At 35.4% G+C, this 23,493-nt stretch overlaps 1 protein-coding gene across 1 annotated transcript in view; it reads left to right on the top strand.

Moving 5' to 3' along the window:
* The window catches only part of LOC150091328 (uncharacterized), a 693,262-nt gene that overhangs the window by 140,790 nt on the left and 528,979 nt on the right, over positions 1 to 23,493 (top strand). The window contains exons 7-8 of the mRNA XM_090375165.1: positions 5,108 to 5,239; positions 16,599 to 16,781. Of these exons, the coding sequence (XP_090231291.1) occupies positions 5,108 to 5,239; positions 16,599 to 16,781 (315 nt within the window). The remainder of the gene's footprint in view (positions 1 to 5,107; positions 5,240 to 16,598; positions 16,782 to 23,493) is intronic.

Genomic DNA, 23,493 nt, shown 5'->3' with positions numbered 1-23,493 from the left:
GTTGCTTTATGTGAGGAAGGATGTTCTTCCTGTCATATTGCTTATAGAGTGTCTTGTAATCAGTCGACAGTGAGCAGATTTCATTCCAAACTGAAGAATATTGGTTATGCTGATAGGAAAATAGGGACCGGACCCAAATGAGTCTCTATGCCAAAACAGGACTGCGTTTTAAAGCACTTATGCCTTAAAAACTGTAAAGCTTCTTCGTCTGATTTGAAAAGAGAATGGGAAGAACATACAGGAGTGTTAGCAAGTGCAGTAACAGTCAGAAGATGCCTCTTCAAAAATGGACTTGTAGCCCATCGTCCTAAGTTAAGAAGCCTCTCCTCACACAAAAAATGAAAAAGGCCCGATTAATTTGGTGTAAAGATCATGTCAAATGGACCCCCCGAGCTGTGGAAGTCAGTTATTTTCTCGGACAAGAAGAAATTCAACCTGCATGGCTCTGATGGGAGACAAACGATTCGCCATAGATGTGGTGAACAATACCATCCAGACCGTATGGTGTCTACAGTGAAATTCCCTACCAGCCAAATGATATGGGGGTGCATTTCGTATCACAGAATAGCTCACGTGCAGTTTATAAAAGGTTTTTGAATGCCAAAGGATACGTGGCTATATTGGAAGGCAAATTGCTGCCAACCATTAGAGACCATTTCACCCTGCCAAGTAACTAACTATATCTTTCAGGATGACTGTGCTCCTTGTCATCAGACGAAAAGTGTAAGTAGGCACTTCTGTAGTTACTTTAGCTTCATTTCTGCATTAGAGGTAATGTTGAGGTGCATTAGAGGTAGAGTTTGACAGCAATATGTTTGCATTTGTTAGAGGGGAAGAAATGGTTGGAAGAACGGTCCATTACAACTCTCAGCTGGAAATAGCCAGACCTGAATCCTATAGAGAACTGTTGGCATCGTGTGGAATCTGCAGTTGCTAGAAAGAAACTAAAGACACTTCGTGAATTTCAGGAAGCCATAATTTGTGTTTGGAACCATGAACTATCAGTTGATTATCTTGTCAATGCCTCGACAGTGTACTTCAGTTGAACTAAATATTGGTTTGCACCTGGTGAACTTTTAGCATTAGCATTAGTAGAGGCATTTGATGCAAGAAAGCAAGTTTATGCAGCATCAGCCAAAAAAAAAAAAAAAAAAAGTAAAATAAATAAAAAAAAATAAAATAACCACTTCCACTTCACCCCTCTGTTCATTCAAAATACCTGTCCAGCTGAGCCTTAAACTTATTTAGGCTATCAACTTCCATGACAAGGGATGGAAGTCTGTTCCACCTACCAACCACCCGCTGGCTAAAGGCAAATTTCCGCACATCTATACCACATCTGTCTTTCCTCAATTTGAATTTATGCCCTCTCAGGTGATTATTCTGAGCAAGAGGAAGAATCCCATCAGCATTGAGCATGCTCAAACCATTCAGGGCTTTGTACACCTCTATCAGATCACCTCGCTGGTGCCTAGTCTCCAGACACTGTAATTCGCAAAACTTAAGCCTTTCTTCGTAAGAGCACCCCTTTGTTCCATTCTCAAATCTTGTTGCCCTTCTCTGTACTCGTTCCAGGAGCTCTACATCCTTCTTGAAATGAGGCCTCCAGGCCTGTATACAGTACTATAGGTGTGGCCTGACCATTGCCTTATACAAGGGAATAATCACCTCCTTATTCCTGCTAGAAAAATTCCTATATATCATTGACAATACACCATGAGCTACTCTTGCAGCCCGTCTGCACTGCTCAGAGAACTTCATATCTGCCTGCACAACCACCCCCAGGTCCCTTTCATTCTCTACCACTGTCAGTGTAGTACCACAAAGTTGATACGTTGCTCTGGGGTTGCAGTTTCCCATATGTAGTACTTTCATTTGTCAATGTTAATCTTCATTTGCCACCTCTCAGCCCATCTGCTAAACCTTTCCAGATCCTGTTGCAGCAGCATAGTGTCAGTAGTGTCCTTGACAACCCTGCCAACCTTCGTATCGTCTGCAAACTTGGACATTAAGCTTAATATACCATCATCAATATCATTTATAAATATAGAAAACAATAAAGGACCCAATACTGAACCCTGAGGGACTACACTAATAACATTAGTCCACGATGAGCAGTGTCCATTGATTACCACTCTCTGTCTTCTCCCCCTCAACCACCCCTTTATTCATAGCAGCAATTTGCCTCCAATGCCACACTGCTCCAATTTGTGCAGCAGTCTTCCATGTGCAACAGTATCAAAAGCCTTTCTAAGATCCAAGTATATAATATCAAAGTTATTCCCTGCATCCAGTTCTTTTGTGACTGTATCATAGTATCCAATCAAATTGGTCAGGCAAGACTTCCCCTTAACAAAACCATGCTGTGTCCAAGCTATAACTGAAGTCTTGTCTAGATGATCCTGCAGTGCTTCTTTAACCAGTGCCTCCATTAATTTTCCGGGAACAGAAGTTAAACTCACAGGTCTATAATTACTTGTGTCAGCCTTTGATCCTCCCTTGTGAATTGGGGTCACATTTGCACATCTCCAGTCCATGGGTACCTCCCCTGAGTCCAAGGAAGCTCTCATAATTATGGCTAAGGGTTTGCTTACTTCCTTTGCTGCCTCCTTTAATATAACTGGATAGATCCCATCCACCCCAGGTGCCTTTCTTGTGTTTATCTTCAACAATTTCTCCTCCACTTTACTCTCAGTTATTACAAGATTCTCTAGCTTACTGCTAGAGTTGAAATCACCTCTGGCATTCCCCTCACTGAATAACTCCTCATGTGTGAATGTCGATGCAAAATATTCATTTAGTTTGTTAGCTTCCTGAGCAGGGTCATCAACAGTTGACCCATTGATATCAATTGGACCAATCTGATTCATCCCCTTCCTTCTAGAGTTTACATAAGTAAAGAACTCTTTGCTGTTTTTCTTCGCATCCCTTGCCAAGGATCTCTCGTAATCTGCCTTCGCCTGCCTAACCTTCTTTGTAACTTGGTTACAGGTTAACTTGTATCTATCATAGGCTTCTGTGTGTAATTTGTATGTATCCCATGCATTTTTCTTCTCTACCATATGCCTCATTAGTTCATCTGACATCCATTTAGGCCTAAACCTTGAAAAATATTTCTTAGTTGGTATGTAAAGCCTAGTAGCTTCCCATTTTGAATTTGCTGTTGGTAACATCATCAGTTGATCCCACTGTATAGAATTTAAATACTGTCTCAGTCCATCGTAGTCGCCTTTACGAAAGCAATACCCCTTCCCTTTACCCCTAATGGTAGTTACCTCTTTGAGTAACTCCCACTTCAGAACACTGTGATCACTGCCACCTAGTGGTTCATTTATCTGCAGATTCTTAATGCATGAAGAATCACTACTGATAATCAAATCAAGAGTATTACTCCCTCTAGTTGCCTCCCGAACATGCTGATGTAGAAAACAATCATCCAATAAATCCACAAAAGCCTTGCTAGTGTGTGAATGACCAGCCCCCAAATTCCAGTCAATATCTGGGAAATTAAAATCTCCCATTATAAGACTCTCTGATTTACTGGCCCACTCTATTTCTCTGTACAGTTTCTTATTATACTCATCAGAATCATTAGGCCTATAGCACACTCCTACTCAATTTTGATCTCCCAATGCTTATGTCACACCAAACTGACTCGACACTGCACTGTCCAGCGATGTCGACTGGCTTCACTTCCTTGGATTTTATGTGTTTCTTAACTAATAGCATAACCCCTCCTCCCTTCCTATCCTGTCTATCCTTTCTGTAGACATTGTACTCCCCAAATTCCAGTCCTGCATTCCTTATATCTGTATGACACCACGTCTCTGAAATCCCAACAGTATCTGCCTTTGATGTTTTGAGCAATACCTCAAATTCATCAAATTTATTTACTAAACTACTAGCATTGGTGCACGCAAGTGTACATGCATCTGCTCTTCCTCTTAGCCACACTAACACAACCCATGTGTTCACTTGTACCCCCATGATTCCCAGCAGTCTCTGAAATATCCTGCATCTTATTTTCCAGGCTGCTGCTCATTCCAATAGAAGCAGTGCAAGAATCACTTTCACCTCTGCCAGTGGCTACTGTTAATCTATTAGTCCTTGTATCTGCCCAATCTAGCAGTTTTCCGACCCACCTAACACTACCTCGATAGCATCAGCAAACATTCTTGCACCCTTTCTATTTAAGTGTATCCCATCCCTGTAGAAGCAGTCTCTCCTGTTAACAAGTACACACCAGGCTGAAAAAAATTCTTTTCATTTTGTTTTCCATTTAAAATGATAAAAGGAAGCAAATTGAGGGCTTCTTGGTAATATTTCAGCCATAATTGTCGTGTTTACCAAAAGTGTTGTATAATGGTTGAAAATGCTCATTTTGGAATATTTTGAGAGCACCTGTCAAATATTACTTAGCTTTGCCTTAACTGTTAATAAATAACTTTTGTTTATATTTCTACTTGTTGATGCTAATCATTAATGTAACATACTATTGTGAAAAAGAGTTACAAATGTGAAATTCCTAGGTGATGCGCTTTCTTTGAATACCAGTGTATATGTGTTCTGTGAATATATTGTGAGATGAAAAGTGTTCCGTGACTAAAAAAGTTTGGGAAATGCTGGTCTATCAATACAAAATTTATTATTATAATGTATGTATGCATTATGGTTTATTGTATACTATACATAATGTAAAATAAAATAAGAAAAGAATAAATGATCATGTAGTACAATTGCATTTATGAGTTGCCTTCATACTGTAATTTAGCTATGTAATTGTATACTGTATCTTAGCTGGAAACTGCAAAATAATGCTACTTATACTAATATGAAAAACCAGCTACTCTGGAACTTTTCAAACCACAGTAGACAGAAAGAACTTTGTTTCCTTTTGTTTAGATTATTAAAACTTTTCAGCATTTGTTTAGTGCAGAGTAGAACACACCAGCAATATAAAATTTAATTTGTTATTAATATTCCAGCTTGCAGTTGTTTATTTTTATTTGAATAAATAATAAAATGTTTAATGTTTAATAAATAATAAAATATTTAAATACAACTAACTGTTAAATATCATGATTATGACAATTCATATTTTTAACAGGAGACCTTTCAAATGAAGAAGAAGTCCTGCAGTGGTTAATAAGACAGAAAGAATCTGATGAAATTGAAGATGTTACAGACAAAGTTCTAGAACTAATGGTTAAAAATAATGACTATTTATCTGTTTTATTTTGTAAGTATCAGTTTATATGCGGAGTCTTAGATAAATTTCTAGCCTCATAGAAGAAAGATATTTGGTGCATATATACAATTTTTCAATAATCTGAAGCTTTATATGAACACATGCAAAGTTATTACTACATTACTTGCAACTTTTTTTTGGATCATTCAAGTATGAGCCTGCATAAATGGAAAAAATTTGAACATCAAGCTAAAATAAAATATCTTTAATATAAAGTGTTATCTAGCAACGATATTCATAAAGACATGGTGAATACATTGGAATAACCTGCCCCATCATGTGCAACTGTCACAAATTGAGTGGCAATTTAAACATAGCAGAACTGGCATTCATGATATGTTGGTGGTAGTGGTCAATTGGCAAATAACTATTAAAGAAATGGTAGTGGCTACATGTATCTCAATTGAATAAGTGCACTCTGAGAAGGATTTCTATATAATGGCGCAGAAACCTTCTAATGGTTAGTGCATGTTACGTGGTTGAAGGCTCACTGATTACTTCACAATAAACATATATCTTTCTTTTTGAATCGTCCTGTCTACACACACACACACACACACACGGCAGACACATGCTGTGAGCAAATACTCAGGGTGGGCAGTAGGCATTTATAAAGTAAATTGTAAGCAAAAGGCCTTGTTGCTATAAAACAATATGTAAAAATATTTTAAACAAAAAATATTCACACACAGTTTTATTTGTAGATGAACTTCATTCTTCTCTCTTTGCTAGTACTAAAAATATTGGTCACTTTTTCATAGAAATTGTAAGTTGGACTTTGCTGCATTTTAATTAATCTTTCCTTTTCAATGGAAATTAAAGCAAGTAACAGAAGCCTTTCATTTTTCGTTCTATTTCTGGTGAAGCTTTTGATTCTTTTCAAAGCTGAAAATTACCTCTCAGCAGAAACTGCTGTGGCTGGAATTGTTAAAATCAGAACTTGAAATTAATGTAACTTCTGAGATTATGTCATGGTTTAAAGAGTGGAAATGTGTTTGTTTATTTTTTACTTTAGAACATTTATTATATTTAGGAAAGAATGTTATCACAGAAGTTAGATAAAGCAGAAATGTGTACCGGGAATTTTGAATTTAAAATTGAACATAAAAAAAGGCAATGTTATAATTTTTTCATGTTATTGTTGATAAGTTGTTTGAATAAATTGAATGAAATTCTACCTTTGAAACCAACACTACTTTCACCTTATGCAATATTTCTTCTTGGAACAAAATATTCATAAATGAATTTCCTTTTTTTCTGTTTTATTGGTGAGCAGATGACATACAAAATATCTACTGAAATCTCTTCATGCTAAATACATTAACTACATTTTCAAAAAGCAGAATTTTGTCTGTCCATTTGTCTGACCAATTTTCCTTTATATTAGTTTTTTTTTTTTTTTTTTCCATTTAGTCCTACATTGATAAAAACACCAAAAATGCCTATTCATTTAGTGAAAGCAAACCCAGTCATACTATATGGAACAGTTGGAAACTATACTTTATTAGAACAAGTTTCCTTTGCATAATAATTTGTTCCTTTTACAAAAAAATTTTGTAATTTAGTCGACTTCTGTAATTTATTTACTATGGTGCATGAGATAATTAGTTATTTGAGTTTTTTGACCTGTCAAACCAACTAAAGGAGTCTGATAGACTGTAAAAAGAAAGATTTTTCTTTTGTGGAAAGATTTCCACAGGAATATAGGAGCTCTTCACAACTTGAAGATAAGTTACAAAATAAAGCTTTACATAATGTACTGATGACTTACAAAAAGTTTATTATGGTCTAGGTAACTCAGTTTTACTTAGAATTTTGTGATTCATGTATGAGCCTACCCTACCACAACCTTTAGGAAGGAAGCATTTAGCTTAACGTGTTGATTTTAAAGAGAAAATTTATTTCTTTGGTTAATTTAAAAAATAAACGGAACTTTAAATTTTTCACATGAACATATATTATTTCAGCTGAAATATACGATTTTTTTTTTGCTTATAAACTGAGTAACTTAAGAGCTGGGGATTAATTTTATTTTCATTGTTATTAAGATAGCTTGGTAACCATGGTTTCTAAACTATGATGGACAGTTATGCTCAGGGTGATCAAACAGGAAATGTATTTTTTTTTAACATTTATTGTTGCTATCAATAAAAATTGTTCATTTATCTTTTAAACGGTGAGAATGTTTTATTGGAATACACAAGTAGCTCATCGAGATAATAAGCTATATTTTGAACCTTTCAAAAATACATCATGACATTTCCACTTTAACTGAAATCAGTTTCAGCTTGTTCTTTGAATTTGTAATAGTTCTGTTGCCTAGTTTTTGTTGTTTTTTTGTTTGTTATTTGGTTTTTAGGAGCATTAGCAACCAAGGCCATATTGCTCCAGATATGCAGTAGTCATTCCCTGACCTTTTCGCATCCTCCATATTTGGTGGTCACGGGCTCGAACCCCGGTCGAATCAAGAAGCGTGTGCTACACACTGCTGCTCCTGCCCACCTGGCTACGGAGGTGCCAACAAGCTATTGCCTAGTATAAATCATGAATCTATACAAAAATCTTAGCACTCTCCCCATTTACAAATAATTTTCACACTAATTTTTGAGGTTTCATTGGAAAATACTTCATGCAGTGTCTTACTTTGGCAGCACATGCAGTTTATTGATTTCACCACCAGTCACTTGTTCGGAGAGCTCTGTTTTCAAATTAAGTCATTAATTGAAAGAATTGTTCAAGGCTGCTTCACTTAGGAGAACAGTGAGGCATCTCAGGCAAAGAGTTTTGTGACACCCACAGGTTATTCAAAGTATTTTTCAGCCTGCAATACATAAATCAACCTATGAACACATTTAGTTTATATTTGCATAACAGTGCATCAGTAGTAGTAGTAGTGGCATGTGATGCAAGAAAGCAAGTGTATCAGCTTATGCAGCATCAGCCAAAAAAAAAAAAAAAAAATCACACCATTCCCTCCAAATGCCTGTCCAGTTTCTCCTTAAATTTATTTAACCTATCAACTTCCACAACGACAGATGGAAGTTTGTTCCAGCAATTAACCACCTGCTGGCTAAAGACAAATTTCTGCACATCTATTCTACATCAGTCCTTTCTTAATTTGAATTTATGCCCCCTTAGGTTCGTAATCTGAACAAGTGGAAGGATCCCATCAGAATTCAGCGTACTCAACCCATTCAAGGCCTTATACATCTCAATCAAATCACCTCACAGGTGCCTCATCTCCAGCCTCTGCAATTTGCAGAACTCAAGCCTCTCTTGGCAAGAGGATTCCTTCGTTCCCCTCACCAATCTTGTTGCCCTTCTCTGTACACGCTCAAGCAAATATACATCCTTCCTAAAATGAGCCCTCCAGACCTGTACGCAGTACTCAAGGCGTGGCCTGACCATTGCCTTATACAGAGGGACAATCACCTCCTTTTCCCTGCTAGCAAAGTTCCTATATATCAGTATATAGTAGCATTATCTTCTGTTCACTGCAGCACCATTCCATATGCAAATAAATAAATTACTAAATTGACACAATTTCTTTAAAATGGAATAATTGAATAACTTTCAGGTGTTTTATGATTTGACCGAGTTGATGAAGATGATCGTGGTCTTTGTGATCTGTAATCAAAAGTTTTGTTTCTCATTGAAATTAATGTAACACCTAATCATTGTTTTTGACTTGCTGTATTTTTTTTTTCAACAAAGGTGGTTGCTTCAGTAATTATACATGCTTAGAAAATGAATTACAGCTGTGTCCTTGTATCTTCCTAAAAAAAATAATAATAAATTTGCCTCATTTCATATTTTATCCACTTCTAAGAACAGGGTGTGCTAGAAATCAGGGTACACTTTAAGTTTACTGGAAAAGTAGAAAAACATTATAATAAAAACTAAATTTTATTATTTATCAAACCCAAAATATTGTTATGGCCACACAGAAATGTATCTTGAACTTCAAAATGGTGCCCTTTAGCCTTGATGCATGAATGCAGTCTTTTTTACAAACTCAAACATAAGGCATAATTAGCTTTGGCAGATTCCCTAGTTATTATTGTTTTTAGGTTCTTTGTTGTATTATGTTTCTGGAATAAAGTCTTTTAAATAGCCATACAGAAAAAACTGTTGCAGTTAACTGTGGTGACTGAGCATCCACTTTTTAGGACCATAATGCTCACTCCACTTGTTCAGTAATTTTTCATTTAGGAATTCATTAACTTCAAGGAATAATGTGCAGAAGCATCATCCACTTTAATTTTACGATAAGAAATATTGTATAACGTTGATAAGGAGCTGCCTGAAGTAACACTTTAATGAAAAAAAAAAAATGGTCTATCAGTCATATCTGAGCAAATTCTGACCCAAACAACAATGCCCAAAAAGTTTAATTCTGTTTCAGTTTTCAGTGGCTCAATAAACATAGTTGTATTGGTTAACATGGCCATTCACCTTGAAAATTGCCTCATCAGACAAAGTGATTTCATAGGTAATGCACTGGAGAAGGTCCTAAACTAATTTTCATTAGTTTCATACATCTGGAGGAACCCTTTTACAAATGGAACTCCCTGACCTGGATCATTCTCATTATGACGCTAGTTTGTAATATAAACATTATGTTCTGAATCTTTTTAATGTTCTTATTGAAATCAAAGTTTTCAGCGTTCTGAATCTATTAAAATTCTTATAGAAGTTTGGGGTATTTTTATCTCACTTGAAAGCTTTGTTGTAGATTTTTTTGAGTGGGAGTATAGATTGATCTTCAGCTTGCTTAGCACATCTAGCATTATCTTTTATTCAAGTGTAATGTGGTCTTCCACTTCTAGGAGAGTGGTAGTACTTCGTATCTCTTGAACACGTTTAGTTAATTGATAGATAGCATGTTTCTAAGGAAGAGTCAGAAAACAAGCCATTAACTTCAAATGGTTCTCACTTGAATGTTTTTAATAGACTTTTGCTTAAAAATTCTCTCCTTGGTTGTTATTTCAGCCATGATGAATGCAAAAAAAACTTAAATTCTTCCTGATATTATTTATAGAAAGCTTTTCTCCCCCTCCCCTCTAAAAAACATTTTCTGCATATATTTTAAGATATATATTTTTTGTTTATGAAAATAGTTAGTTTCCTCCTTGCAGCATTAAACTGCTCTTCCACTCTCTTGGGCATTACAAAGGTTAAATAATGAGAAAATAGCTCCTTGTTAAAGTTTAATCTTCTTTTAGGTTCAGAAACTCAGAAATATCATATTTCTGAATTTAACAATTTCAAAATTGAAAGCAGTGCTAAATTTTCATATAACTGCATTATTACATTATTTGCATTTCTATTGGCATGATTCATTCTCTTTGCAAAAGAAATCAAATTAACAGAATAAAAGATAAAGTTAACATATTCTTAACCTTTTAAGTTGCGAGTCCAAAGTTCAAGCACTGTGTTTGGTTTTTGCTGTTCTGCATGAATACACAGAAAATCATTTAGTGCACTGGAGAAGGTCCTAATTCTGATTAATTCATGTGGGGCTACGAAGACCCAGAGGCACACACCCATTGGGTCAGGGTAGTCTTTGAACATAGTTTTGAACATTTATAGACTAAATAATCAGTTGAGTGAGCAATCAGTTGATTGGGCAAACAAGGCAGTTCTATCATGATTGTCCATTCATGACACACACACACACACACACACACACACACACACACACACACACACACACACACACACACACACACACACACACACACACAATAGAACCCAGATAAGAAATTCCCGCATAAGAAGTTTTCCCCTGTACAGGCAACTCTCGGTTTATGATATTCGATTTACGAACATTCGCTATAATGAATGTCACAATCCATTCAAAATTTCTTAAAGCTCCCAATAGATAGTGTTCCTTATAAAACAAAATGCCAAAGGTATAGTGAACATAACTGTAAGATTTAAATTAATAAAATTTTTAAAAATGTATTCATTACAATAATTATCAGAAAATTATTTATGATAATTATACTATAGATGTAAAAACACCATAGACAACTCTTAAAGGAAAAAACTACAATTGTAGTATAAAAGGCATTTCAACTGTATCTCATATTGTGCTCATCCTTCACAACGAGTTATCATGTATTGCACTACCTTGAATAAGTAATGCTTCACTAATAGAGAAGACTATTGTTACTTATTCTCATTGGGCACTACCACACAGACGGCACCGTTTCAAGGCTAGTTGACCTTTCATTGGTGGGTGGGCAGGCACCCTGGTATTGCAAGCATGACAACCGAGTTGTGAAGATAATCCCACAATATGAGAGATGCCAAAAGGTGTACGTGATAATGATTAAGTAAGACTAAATGCAACTGGGCATAATATTTTTAAGAGTGATCTATATAATATAGGTGTAAAAACACCATAGACAACTCTTAAAGGAAAAAAAAACCACGATAGTAGTGTAAAAGGAATCATTTCAACTGTATCTCATATTGTGTTTTATCCTTCACAATGAGTTACCATGTATTGCACTACTTGGATAAGTTGTTATTTGGTTTTTAGGAGCATTAGCAACTAAGGCTCCGAGGATATGTGGTGGTCGTTCCCTGACCTTTCAGCATCCTCTGTATTTGGTGGTCATGGGCTTGAACCCTGGTCTAATCAAGAAGCGTGTGCTATGCACTACTGCTCCTGCCCATCTGGCTATGGAGGCGCCCATTGAATAAGTAACGCTTCACTAATAGAGAAGAATATTGTTACTTATTCTCATTAGGCACTACCACCTGGACGGCACTGTTTCAAGGCTAGTTTGCCTTGTTTGCAATACCAGGGTGCCTGCCCACCCACCGATGAAAGGCGAACTAGTCTTTAAATGGTGCCGTCTGGGTGGTGGTGCCCAATGAGAATAAGTAACAATAGTCTTCTCTATTAGTGATGCGTTACTTATTCAAGGTAGTGCAATACATGGTAACTCACTCTGAAGGATGAGCACAATATGAGATACAGTTGAAATGATGTCTTTTACACCACTATCTTAGTTTTTTTTTCCTTTAACAGTTGTCTTTGGTGTTTTTACACCTATATTATATAGATCACTCTTAAAAATATTATGCCCAGTTGCATTTTAGTCATACTTAGATAATTATACTGAACTGTTCTTGGTTAATAAAACTAATCTAGCCAGTAAAAAAACATTGGTTTACATGCCATGTAGAATGTTGCTGTGATGAAGATATTGACGAGTAAAAGTTGAATACATATGTATGTACAATACATATATTATGTTAGTACTCATTTTATTTATTTTTATTGTGTAACTCTTTATTTTTAATTAAAATTAACAAGTACGATATTTTGTTTTTTTTATTCTTTTCTTATTTTATTTTACGTTATGTATTGTATACGATAAACCATAACGCATATGTACATTATAATAAAACATGTTGTATAGACCATTCAATGTTTAGTACATGGTTTTAGTGTTTTAAAATGGCTGCTAACATATACGATATGTATCATAAAAGTTCAGGAATGCAAGATATACATAACAAACAACGTCTTGGAACAGAATTCGTTCGTAAACCTGTTGCCTGTATTGGTTTGGTTTCTTAAGTCCCAGTTTCAACTCTATATGTTGTAATGTATTATTTTCCCGAGTAAGAAGTTTCCCGGGTAAAAAGTTTTCCCACATAAAAAGTTTATGATAAAGAATATTATATAGTGGTCTATAACTATATATTTCCCACTTAATACATTTTTTTTAAATATAGAAATTATTTATTTTTAATATTAAAAAATATTAAACAATATAAACATTTGGTAATTGAACAAGTTAGTGCCAAGCATCATTTTAGTTCGTATAAACCAATGAGAATAAGTAACAATAGTCATCGTTCTATTGTTACTTATTCTCGTAAATGGAATCGTTCTTGATATTCATGTATCTCGTATTGTGGATGTCTTCACAATGAATTGCCTGATATTGAACTACCTCCAATAAGCAATGCTTCACCAATGAAGAAGACTAATGTTACTTATTCTTAGTGCAGTGGGGTGGTTGTATCTGCTGAGAATCCATTGGCGTAGTAGTAGTAGAGGAGATATGTGATGCAACAAAGCAAGCTTAAGTAGCAAGCTCAATTTCACACATCCATTCTCTCTAAAAGTTTGCCTATTTCCTCCTTGAATTTATTTAAGTTATCAACTTCCACAACAACAGATGGAAGTTTTTGTTCCAGCAATCAACTACTCACTGGCTAAAGGCAAATTTCTGCATATCTATTCTATAACTGTCTTTCCTCAATTTGAATTTATGCCCCCTCAGGTTCATAGTCTGAGCAAGAGGAAGAATCCCATCAGAATTGAGCTGCTCAACCCATTCAAGGCCTTATACACCTCAATCAGATCATTCACAGGTGCCTAGTCTCTAGATGCTGCAATTTGCAGAACTTAAGATTTTCCTGGTAAGATCACCAACCACTTCGTTCCCCTCACCAATCTTGTTGCCCTTCTCTGTACTCGCTCAAGCAACTCTACATCCTTCCTAAAATGAGGCCTCCAGACCTCTACGCAGTATTCAAGGTGTGGGCTGACCATTACCTTATACAGAGGGATAATCACCTCCTTTTCCCTACTAGCAAAATTCCTGTATTGCCTATTTAAGAATCCATTGTTAAAGCGTTGCTTATTCGAGATAGTTCAATATTGGGGCAACTCGTTTTGAAGGTATTGACAATATAAGATATAGCAGAAATGATGTCATTTTACCTACTTCAGTGATTTACTACAAAATAAAATGATTCTATTCACTAATTTGTTTGATTAGTGAATTTTCCTTAGTCTGAGGCTTTTAGTGCTAAAACCTTTTTAGTATAAACATTTTGATATAATGGAAGTGACATATTGCATTTGTTTTCATCGATATTCATAATCGGATACATAGACCACGTTAAGCATTAAGTTCTGATGGTTGTGAAAGTTCTGAATTACTTACTGGATTTTTACTCTATCTTATTGTAATTGTGACCTTTTAAAGGTATGTTGAAACTCCAAAGGAGCTCATTTTCGAACTTAGTAATGAGGGAACAGAATGTTAAGCAATTAGAAATCCTCAGAAATCCTTTAAAAATGTTTCCCATAGAATTCTATAATAGTACTTAAAATTTATCTTTAACGTTGTATGTGTATCTTTTAATTTTTCTTTGTGTAGTTAATATTACATATCCTTAAGTCATTTTCCCTTCTAAGACGTTTTCCCGCGTAAGAAGTTCTAAACCTCCACTCCTTTGGAAAACTTCTTATCTGGGTTCTACTGTATTTTTTAATGTGTACCCTGACTTATGGCATTTTACCTTCTTTATATCCAATCCTTTCTTGAATCTTCATAAATTCTTTAATTCTGCAAGGTTGAGGTTATGTTATCTTGTTTCAAAAGCTGACAACCGTTATGTCAAATGCAGTTATTTTTCTTTAATTTGAATTTGATTTGATTTGATTTTTTTAATCCTGTGTTTGTATCATTTTTAGAAAAATTAAATATGTCCATTTAATATTAAATGGTAAAAGTAAAACAAACTTATTTAATAATAAGTTTGTTTTACTCTTTTAAGGCCTTAAAAACTTGAATTCGATTACTCTTCAACTATCTAGTGTTTCTAGACGTACATTATATTCATATTATATTCATATTATACTTCATATTAAATCTGTAGAAAGTCTGTTAAGTTTCTTAAGAATATCTCTTTGTATCCACAACTGGTCTTTGTTGCCCTACTTTGTACTCTTTCATGAAGTCAGTATCTTTCTAAAAATGAGGTTTTCAGCTTATATGTATATGTTCTCCAAGCTGTGTTTAATTTAAGTAGGATAACGTAACAGGTTAGTGCATTAACATCATGCTTATACATAGTGAATTACCAAAAATCGTAAAACGCCATTGTATTTATCCTGTCTCATATTGTAAATACCTTCACAAGTTGTCTTATATTGGACTACCTTGAATAAGTAATGCTTTACCAGTAGAGAAGACTGTTGTTACTTTTTCTCAGTAGATATCACCCAGATGGGCATTTCAAGGCTGTTTGGCCTCTCATCGGTGGGTGGGTACCTACCCACCGACAAGAGGCCAAACAGCCTCTTCACAATATGAGATATGATAAAAATGATGCCATTTTACCATTTTCGGTAATTCACTACTTACGAACATGATGCTAGTGCGCTAACCTGTTACGTTTAGTGAATTTCCTCTAAATTGAGGCTATTGTACACCATCTGGCGTCTATCATATTGTGGAGTTATACTTCATAGCTGGATTTTCACTTATTGAAGCACCAGGGTACCTACCTACCCACCCACCAATGAGAGGCCAAACAGCCTTGAAACGGCCATCTGGGTGGTGGTGGTGGTATCCACTGAGAATAAGTAACAATAGCCTTCTCCACTGGTGAAGTGCTACTTATTTGTGCCTCCATAGCCAGGTGGGCAGGAGCAGCAGTGCGTAGCACCCGTTTCTTGATTAAACTGGGGTTCGAGCCCGTGAGCCACCAAATAAAGAGGATGCGGAAAGGTCAGAGAATGACCACTGCATATCCCTGGAGCAATATGGCCTTAGTTGCTAATGCTCCTAAAAAAAAACAAATCGAGGTAGTGCAATATTAGGCAACTCATTGTGAAGGTATTTACAATATGAGATATGATAAAAACAATGCCATTTTGCCATTTTCAGTAATTCACTACATACAAACATGATGCTAATACACTAACCTGTTATGTTTAGTGAATTTCCTGTACATTGAGGCTTTAGCCCTAAATATTTCTAGTCTAAAGTAGGATAATTATCTTTTTATCTGTAGTGACAAAAATCTTGTTACTAGTAGAACTCTGTGCCCTATCCTAATAGTGCACTCCCACTGCTCTGTTAAGAGAATTGTCTGTCTGTATTACCATTTCTAGGTGTTTTTCATCTTCATCTGTGTTGAGTGTTATCACCACCCCTACTAAAATAGTTGGTAATTCAACTTGCAATTATTGTGATTTATTGGAGAACCATAAATTTACAGTTCAGTTAAGCATCTGAGCTTAAATGCCATTTTTAGGCTAGATGTGTAATGTATCCATTTACTAACATCAAAGCATAAATGCCATTTTTTTTAGATTAATTGTGTAATTATATATTTCCGTTAACAGCTGTACCTATTTTAATATCATGGTATTAATATCATCTTAATGTTTCAGTTAAGAACTCATTAATCATTTAATCCTAATCATTTTATCTTTTTTTTAGAAATTATTTTCATGTTTTAGGGTTATAGAATTTTGAAAATGTGTTTAACTTTCATTTCCACTTATTACTTATTTATATAGATGATAGTAAGGATCCACGAAGTCTGCATGTGTTACAGGAACTTGAAGCCATTGATGATGATGCTGATAAGCATGGTATTCCATTTGTGAAAATTGATGATAAGGATTTAGCTTTAGATTATGGAATTAAAAAATTACCAGCTTTGGTTTATTATGAAAATCAAGTTCCAAAGTTTTATGAAGGTAAGCAACATATAAATTTTCTTTTAGATAACATAGTATATTTCACCCTTTGAAAATATTCAAAGAAATAATTCCTTCATGGAAATGGGCGATTTCCATCTAAATGATTTCTCCTCAGTTAGAAACTTTTTTGCACTGATTTATCATTTAATATTTTGATCACCCTTGAGAAAAATTAGTTCAGCAATGGCATGGGTAAAAAATGTAGACTGCATATGCATTTCTGGGTTGCAATTTAGTCTCCATTATATTATGTGGAGACTAAATTTTCTGTGGCCTTATATGTATATTCTGCTTATGAATTAGCCATTCATATGAAAAATGGGCTTCATCTCTAAGACAAGGTACATCTTTCTTGTTAGAACAGTAAGATTAATCTCCAAAAAACATGCAGAATTAGACCAAAGCAGTCAACTCTCTTGTCTGTATTACTGTTATTCAAGAGAATGATGCATTTGCATTTTTGTGTATAAACTGTGAAACATCTTTTTTGAACAATTCTACATGTCGATAGCTTTTCTAATTTTATTTGTCGAGCAAGACATCTTACTGATTTTCTAAGCACTTCATAACAGTGTATTATGAACTTTGTTTGATGCCATCCTCACTATTTTATTTTTACTTATCATGTCATTCTTATTGTCAGCTATAAACCATCTGTCATAATTGTTAATTAGTCTGTTTATTGCAGACTTTGGAGCTTTCCTGTCAGCTGCTCAATCCATGCTGAACTTAACTAACACTAGCAGTTTGGTAAACTCATTTCACTAAGATCCCCATGCTGTTCTGTTGCATATGCTATCTTCTTCAATACTGCTTTCTTAAAGTCATCAACAGGGGCAGCACATTCTCCCAAGACTGCTGAGTTCATAGAGCTTATTGATACATTATCGTGTATTTTGCTAAATATATACAAAAGTATATACTTAGTAAAATACTTTAGAAAAATACATAAGTCTTGATGCATTTTTCTAAAAAAAAGATGAATTTTTTTAAGACTGATGCATCTTTTTGGAAATGATAATATAAACTAGAGCTGTGATGCTCAATATGTTCTATGTTGATTTCAATATTTGTAAATTTTACAACTCTTTTTGGAAAGAATCTGTTTATGTAATAATTAATATATTCTTTATTTCAGAGAACTGCTGATTTTATTATTTTCACTTCCTATTCAATCTGTAAAATTATTATTATTTCTGAAAAATTGGTCATCCTATACTTTATTTGTAGAAAGGAGAATGTGTGCAAATAAAAGTATGTGAACACTCAAGAAAAATTATGCTATGCATTCAAATTGAACCAGTCTTTCTATATAGCCCTTGCCATGAGCTGGTGCCCTTAATCTTTCATTCAAATTGAAAGAACATCCTACTTGTCTCATTTTTCAGATTGGCTGCTTATTGACCATCTTAGGAAAAGCCAGCTTTTGGTACTGTTAATCCTATAGTCTAATTGGGTGCTGAAAAGTGAGCATGCAATAATTACATGCTATTGGTTATTTAGAGCTACTGTGTCCATTGATGACCATTTGTGCATTCTCATAATTCTAACATATCCTTATGCCAGTTTAGTTACATTGCACTCTTCATTATATACTCTCATAAGTAATTATATTCCATTAATACATTATATGCTGATTATATGTTAGTCAGCATATCTTAGATGGGAATTGCCTTTTAGCACATGTGCTAAAGAGTAGTTCCCAACAAAGAGCAGTTTATTTATTATTGTTTAATACCGTGAAATGAGAAAAAATAAATATACAGGGTGGTTATATAAAGCCTTTGATCATATTTGGAAATTAATAACTGGAAAAAGAAGTCCAGTTAGAAAAAATACAGTTTACACTTACCTATATATCCTGTATGGAACTTTTTGAAGCCAAAAAAACAGTTGCATTGATATTTATAAAGCAAAGAAATGTTTTTGGCATAATGTAGCATTTGGAATTTCACAAGACCAAGCATTACTAGTTTGCCTCTGCTGCAAAAACAATGCCAGTGTCATTCATTATCATCAGCCATTTTCAATCCACTGCAGGATGAAGGCTTCTCCAGCAACTTTCCAGTTCCTTCTGTTTTGTGCAATGGCCATCCATTTACTTCCCACAAACTCATAAATTTCATCCGCCCATCTCCGTCATTGTCTTCCATTTTCTTAGTCCATCTGTCATCATGTCTTCGAGCTATTTGTATTTCTACTAAAGACCATTTTAGTTCTTTAGTTTTGATAAGAATGTCCTTTACTTGAGTTTGCTGCCTAATCCATGTGTTTCTCTTCTTATCTGTCTGATTTCTAATATGATTTGTTCCATTCTTCGCTGTGTAGTTTTCAGCTTCTCTTCCATTCTTTTCGTGAGTGCCGAAGTTTCACTTCCATAAGTCATGGTGAGGAGTATACATTGGTTCATTATTTTAAATTTCAGACAAATTGGGATATTGCTCCTCGGTATGTGACTATATTTCCTGAGTGCTTTCCATCCAAAATTTATTCTTCTCTTGACTTCCAGCCATTTATCATTATTACAGCTAATGCCTTGTCCCAGGTAAGTATATGAATCCACCTTTTCAATTACTGCTCCTTCAATGATTATATCCCTTTCTGTGGCATACTTGTTCATCATAACTTTTGTTTTAGCCATATTCATCTTTAGTCCGAAATCCTTACTAACCTGCATAACTGATTAAGATTTTCTTCTAATTCTTTGGGATCATGGCTTATGATCACAATGTCATCTGTAAATCATAAATAGTTTAGTTACTCTCCATTCGCATTGACTCTTTTCTGTGACCAGTCTAATCTTCTGAAAGCTTCCTCAAGGGCAGCAGTAAACAACTTTGGAGATATTGTCTCCTTGTCGAACTCCTTTCTGAATTTTAAATTTACTACTGTCTTTGTCTAGTCTAATAAAGGTGGTAGCACTCTCATATATTTTCTTCAAAATCATAATATATGGGGTATCTATGCCTTGTCTTTCCAGTGCCCAAAACATTGCCTTATGCTGTATGGAGTCGAATGCCTTTTCATAATCCACAAATGCTAGGCATAATGGTGTTTTATATTCATTTGCTTTCTCCATTAGCTGTGATATTACGTGAAGGTGATCCATAGTTGAGAATCCTGTCCTAAAGCCAGCTTGCTCTTTCGGTTGATTCTCATCAAGTATTCTTTCTAATCTGTTAGTAATGACCCTTGTGAACAACTTGTAGATGTGGGATAACAAACTAATTGGTCTATAATTTCCAATTTCTGATTTATCTCCTTTCTTATGCAGCAAAACTATGATTGCATTATTCCACTCCTTGAGTGTCATGCCTTTTCTAATGCATTTTGTGAAGAGTCTTGCCAGTTTCTGTGTCATGTCTCTTCCTCCCAATTTTCAGAACTCTACAGTAACTTCATCTTCCCCCGGGGGCTTTCTTATTCTTCATTTAATTCAACACATGTCTACTTCATCAGGAAGGATATCTTCTATGTCGTATGTGTTACTAATTTGTAATCCATCTTCCCCAAACCTGGCATCATTTCCTTGTATAATTCTCTATAGTAGTATTCTGCTATTTGAATTATGCCTTCTCTACTATTTATAAGTACACCATCTCTATTCTTCAGTATCATTTGTCTTTCTGTATTGCTGCTCATAGCTGCTGATTTAAGTCTTTTGTTTTCCCTTAATGCTTGTTCTACTTTTCTTGTGTTATATCTTCTTATGTCCTCTCTGAGTCTCTTTCTAATGGCTTTAACTCAGCGTACTCAATTTTGTCTTTGTCAGTGTTTTTCTTGCTCTTCATTTGTTGTCTTCGGTTCATCATGACCAGTGTTTCTTGATTAATATTTTCTTCTTTGGATTTCTTTTTACCTATAGGTTTCTTGGCCTTTATCACTTTCAGAAAGTTGTAGTATTCCTTGTTGATATCTTGGTCCTGAACAGTTTACAGAAGCTCAAACTTAAGTTCCAGTACATTCTCCTTTTTTCCCTCTTCTGTTATCTCAAAGACCTTTGTATTATTTACTCGAGTCAGTTTTTTTCTTTCTTTTCAATATCAAGTGTGCATCTTACCATTCTGTGATCACTTCCAACATTTACCTTATTCAGGACGGTAACATCATTCACAATATATCTTCTGTTAGTGAGGATGAAGTCGATTTCATTAGTTGTTAATCTATTTGGACTCTTCCATGTCCACTTTCTGTTCACCCTTTTCTTGAAAAAAGTGTTCATTACTGACAGTCCTTGAGATTCTGCAAATTCCACAAGTCTTTCACCTCTTTCATTTCTTTCACCAATTCCAAAATTTCCTGTAGTTCCCCTTTCTGCGCTGTTTTGTCTTTTCCAACCTTAGCATTGAAGTCCCCCATAATAATAGTGTAGTGAGTTTTCTGCTCATCTAGAAGACTCAATTTCGGTATACATTTCTTCAAACCCTTCATCATCATGGTTTGGCATTGGTGTATAAACTTTAGCTTGTACCTCTTAGCAGTCCTGAGCAGTTAGTCTTTGACACCCTTGGTGATGTACGTTTGAGTTCCAAAATGTTTTTTATATCTTTATGGACCAGAAAGCTAACTCCACCTTTGCTCCTTTCACTGTTTCAATTGGTGTACAGCAGGTTTCTACTTGATAAACTTATAAGTGATTCATTTCTTCTTGTTTCAGCCAAACTGATAATATTCCAGTTCACAATTTCAAATTCCTTTTCCAGCTCTATCCTATCTTCACCTGATGAGCGATCTTACATTGTATCAGGCCAAGTTCAGTTTCTGTGCATGGCAGCTTGGTTGTACCCAGAGATTCTTAGCACTCTCTACTCCCACTCTGATCCTCTTGCTGCCATAAGAGAGGGAGTGAAAGCTGCTGGGGACTGAGGGCCATTTGTTTCGCCATGCTGTCATGAGGTGGAGGGTTTGGTCTTTTCCTCTTCATGCTGACCGGGCATCTTGAAGAGAACCACTTTGCACGTTTGTTGCTACCTGACATAACAGGGCTTACCATTGAGAAAGTGTGCATGAGTGGATTTTAGGGAGACATCCCAAACAGGCCTTTCTGTTTCAGAAGATTTAGGACAGACTTCTCCTAAATCTTCTGAAACAGAAAGATATTTGATCCATCAATGTTTTAAACTGAGGGTCTGATAATACACAGAATGCCTGTTTCCCTCTAAGCCCCTTATTAATTTATTGGACATTACTAATGAAAAGTGTCATTATTAACGTCCAATCTACTCTGTATTAAAGTGTCATTATTAACATCCAATCTACTCTGTATTATAGTCATAGAGGAGAATGAGTAGGTACATTCCAGCAATTTTCCATTTTCATGGCCTTCAGGTTTAGACCTGTCCATTTCGACAGACTTGAGGTAAGAGTTCACTTATAGAGATATCCCTCTTTATTTGCATTTTCTGAATGTCTATTCAGCACAAGGTTTATTCCATCTTTTCTGGCATGCGTCAGGTGAGTGTCAACAAAAAGGATATAAACCATGGGAGTGGTTGCTGGAACTCTACTAATAACATTAGTTCAAGAAGAGCAGCCCATTGATAAGCACTATGTCTTCTCAACCATTCCTTTATACATAGGAGTAACTTGCCACTAATGCCACATTGCTCCAATTTGTGCAGCATTCTACCTGGAACAATATCAAAAGCTTTTCCAAAATCTATGTATACGATGTAAAAATTATTTTTTGCATCTAGTTTCTTTATTACTACCTCATGTTTTAATGCTCCTAAATGCAAGGTCTTATATATACATGGGGAATAGCAACCCATAAATAAATTATACACTTGGTGGGGTTGAATTAAAAACAGTGGAGGAGGAAAGGGATCTGGGAATTACAATACAGACAGATCAAATTTTCTGAACACTGTAAAGAGGCAGCCAGGAAAGCCCACGGTGTCCTATCGATGATTTATCAAATGCTGTAATAAAGAGATAGCATTAGTAGAGGCATTTGATGCAAGAAAGCAAGCTTATGCAGCATCAGCCAAAAAAAAAAAAAAAAAATAAAATAAAATAAAATAAATAACCACTTGTTCGTTCGAAATACCTGTCCAGCTGAGCCTTAAACTTATTTAGGCTATCAACTTCCACGACAAGGGATGGAAGTCTGTTCCACCAACCAACCACCCGCTGGCTAAAGGCAAATTTCCGCACGTCTATCCTACATCTGTCTTTCCTCAATTTGAATTTATGCCCTCTCAGGTGATTATTCTGAGCAAGAGGGAGAATCCCATCAGCATTGAGCATGCTAAAACCATTCAAGGCTTTATACATCGCTATCAGATCACCTCGCTGGTGCCTAGTCTCCAGACACTGTAATTTGCAAAACTTAAGCCTTTCTTCGTAAGAGCACCCCCTTTGTTCCATTCACTACTCTTGTTGCCCTTCTCTGTACTCGTTCCAGCAGCTCTACATCCTTCTTGAAATGAGGCCTGTAGGCCTGTATACAGTACTCTAGGTGTGGTCTGACCATTGCCTTATACAAGGGAATAATCACCTCCTTATCCCTGCTAGAAAAATTCCTATATATCATTGACAACACACCATGAGCTACTCTTGCAGCCCATCTGCACTGCTCAGAGAACTTCATATCTGCCTGCACAACCACCCCAGTTCCTTTTCATTCTCTACTACTTTAAGTGTAGTACCACAGAGTTGATACGTTGCTCTGGGGTTGCTGTTTCCCATATGTAGTACTTTACATTTG

This window comes from Mastigoproctus giganteus, chromosome 1, assembly GCF_048544385.1.
Source record: "Mastigoproctus giganteus isolate SK-2022 chromosome 1, ASM4854438v1, whole genome shotgun sequence".
Classification (NCBI taxonomy): Eukaryota; Metazoa; Arthropoda; class Arachnida; order Uropygi; family Thelyphonidae; genus Mastigoproctus; species Mastigoproctus giganteus.
The sequence above is the reverse complement of the archived record's forward strand: the minus strand, read 5'-3'. Positions and strand labels throughout refer to the sequence as shown.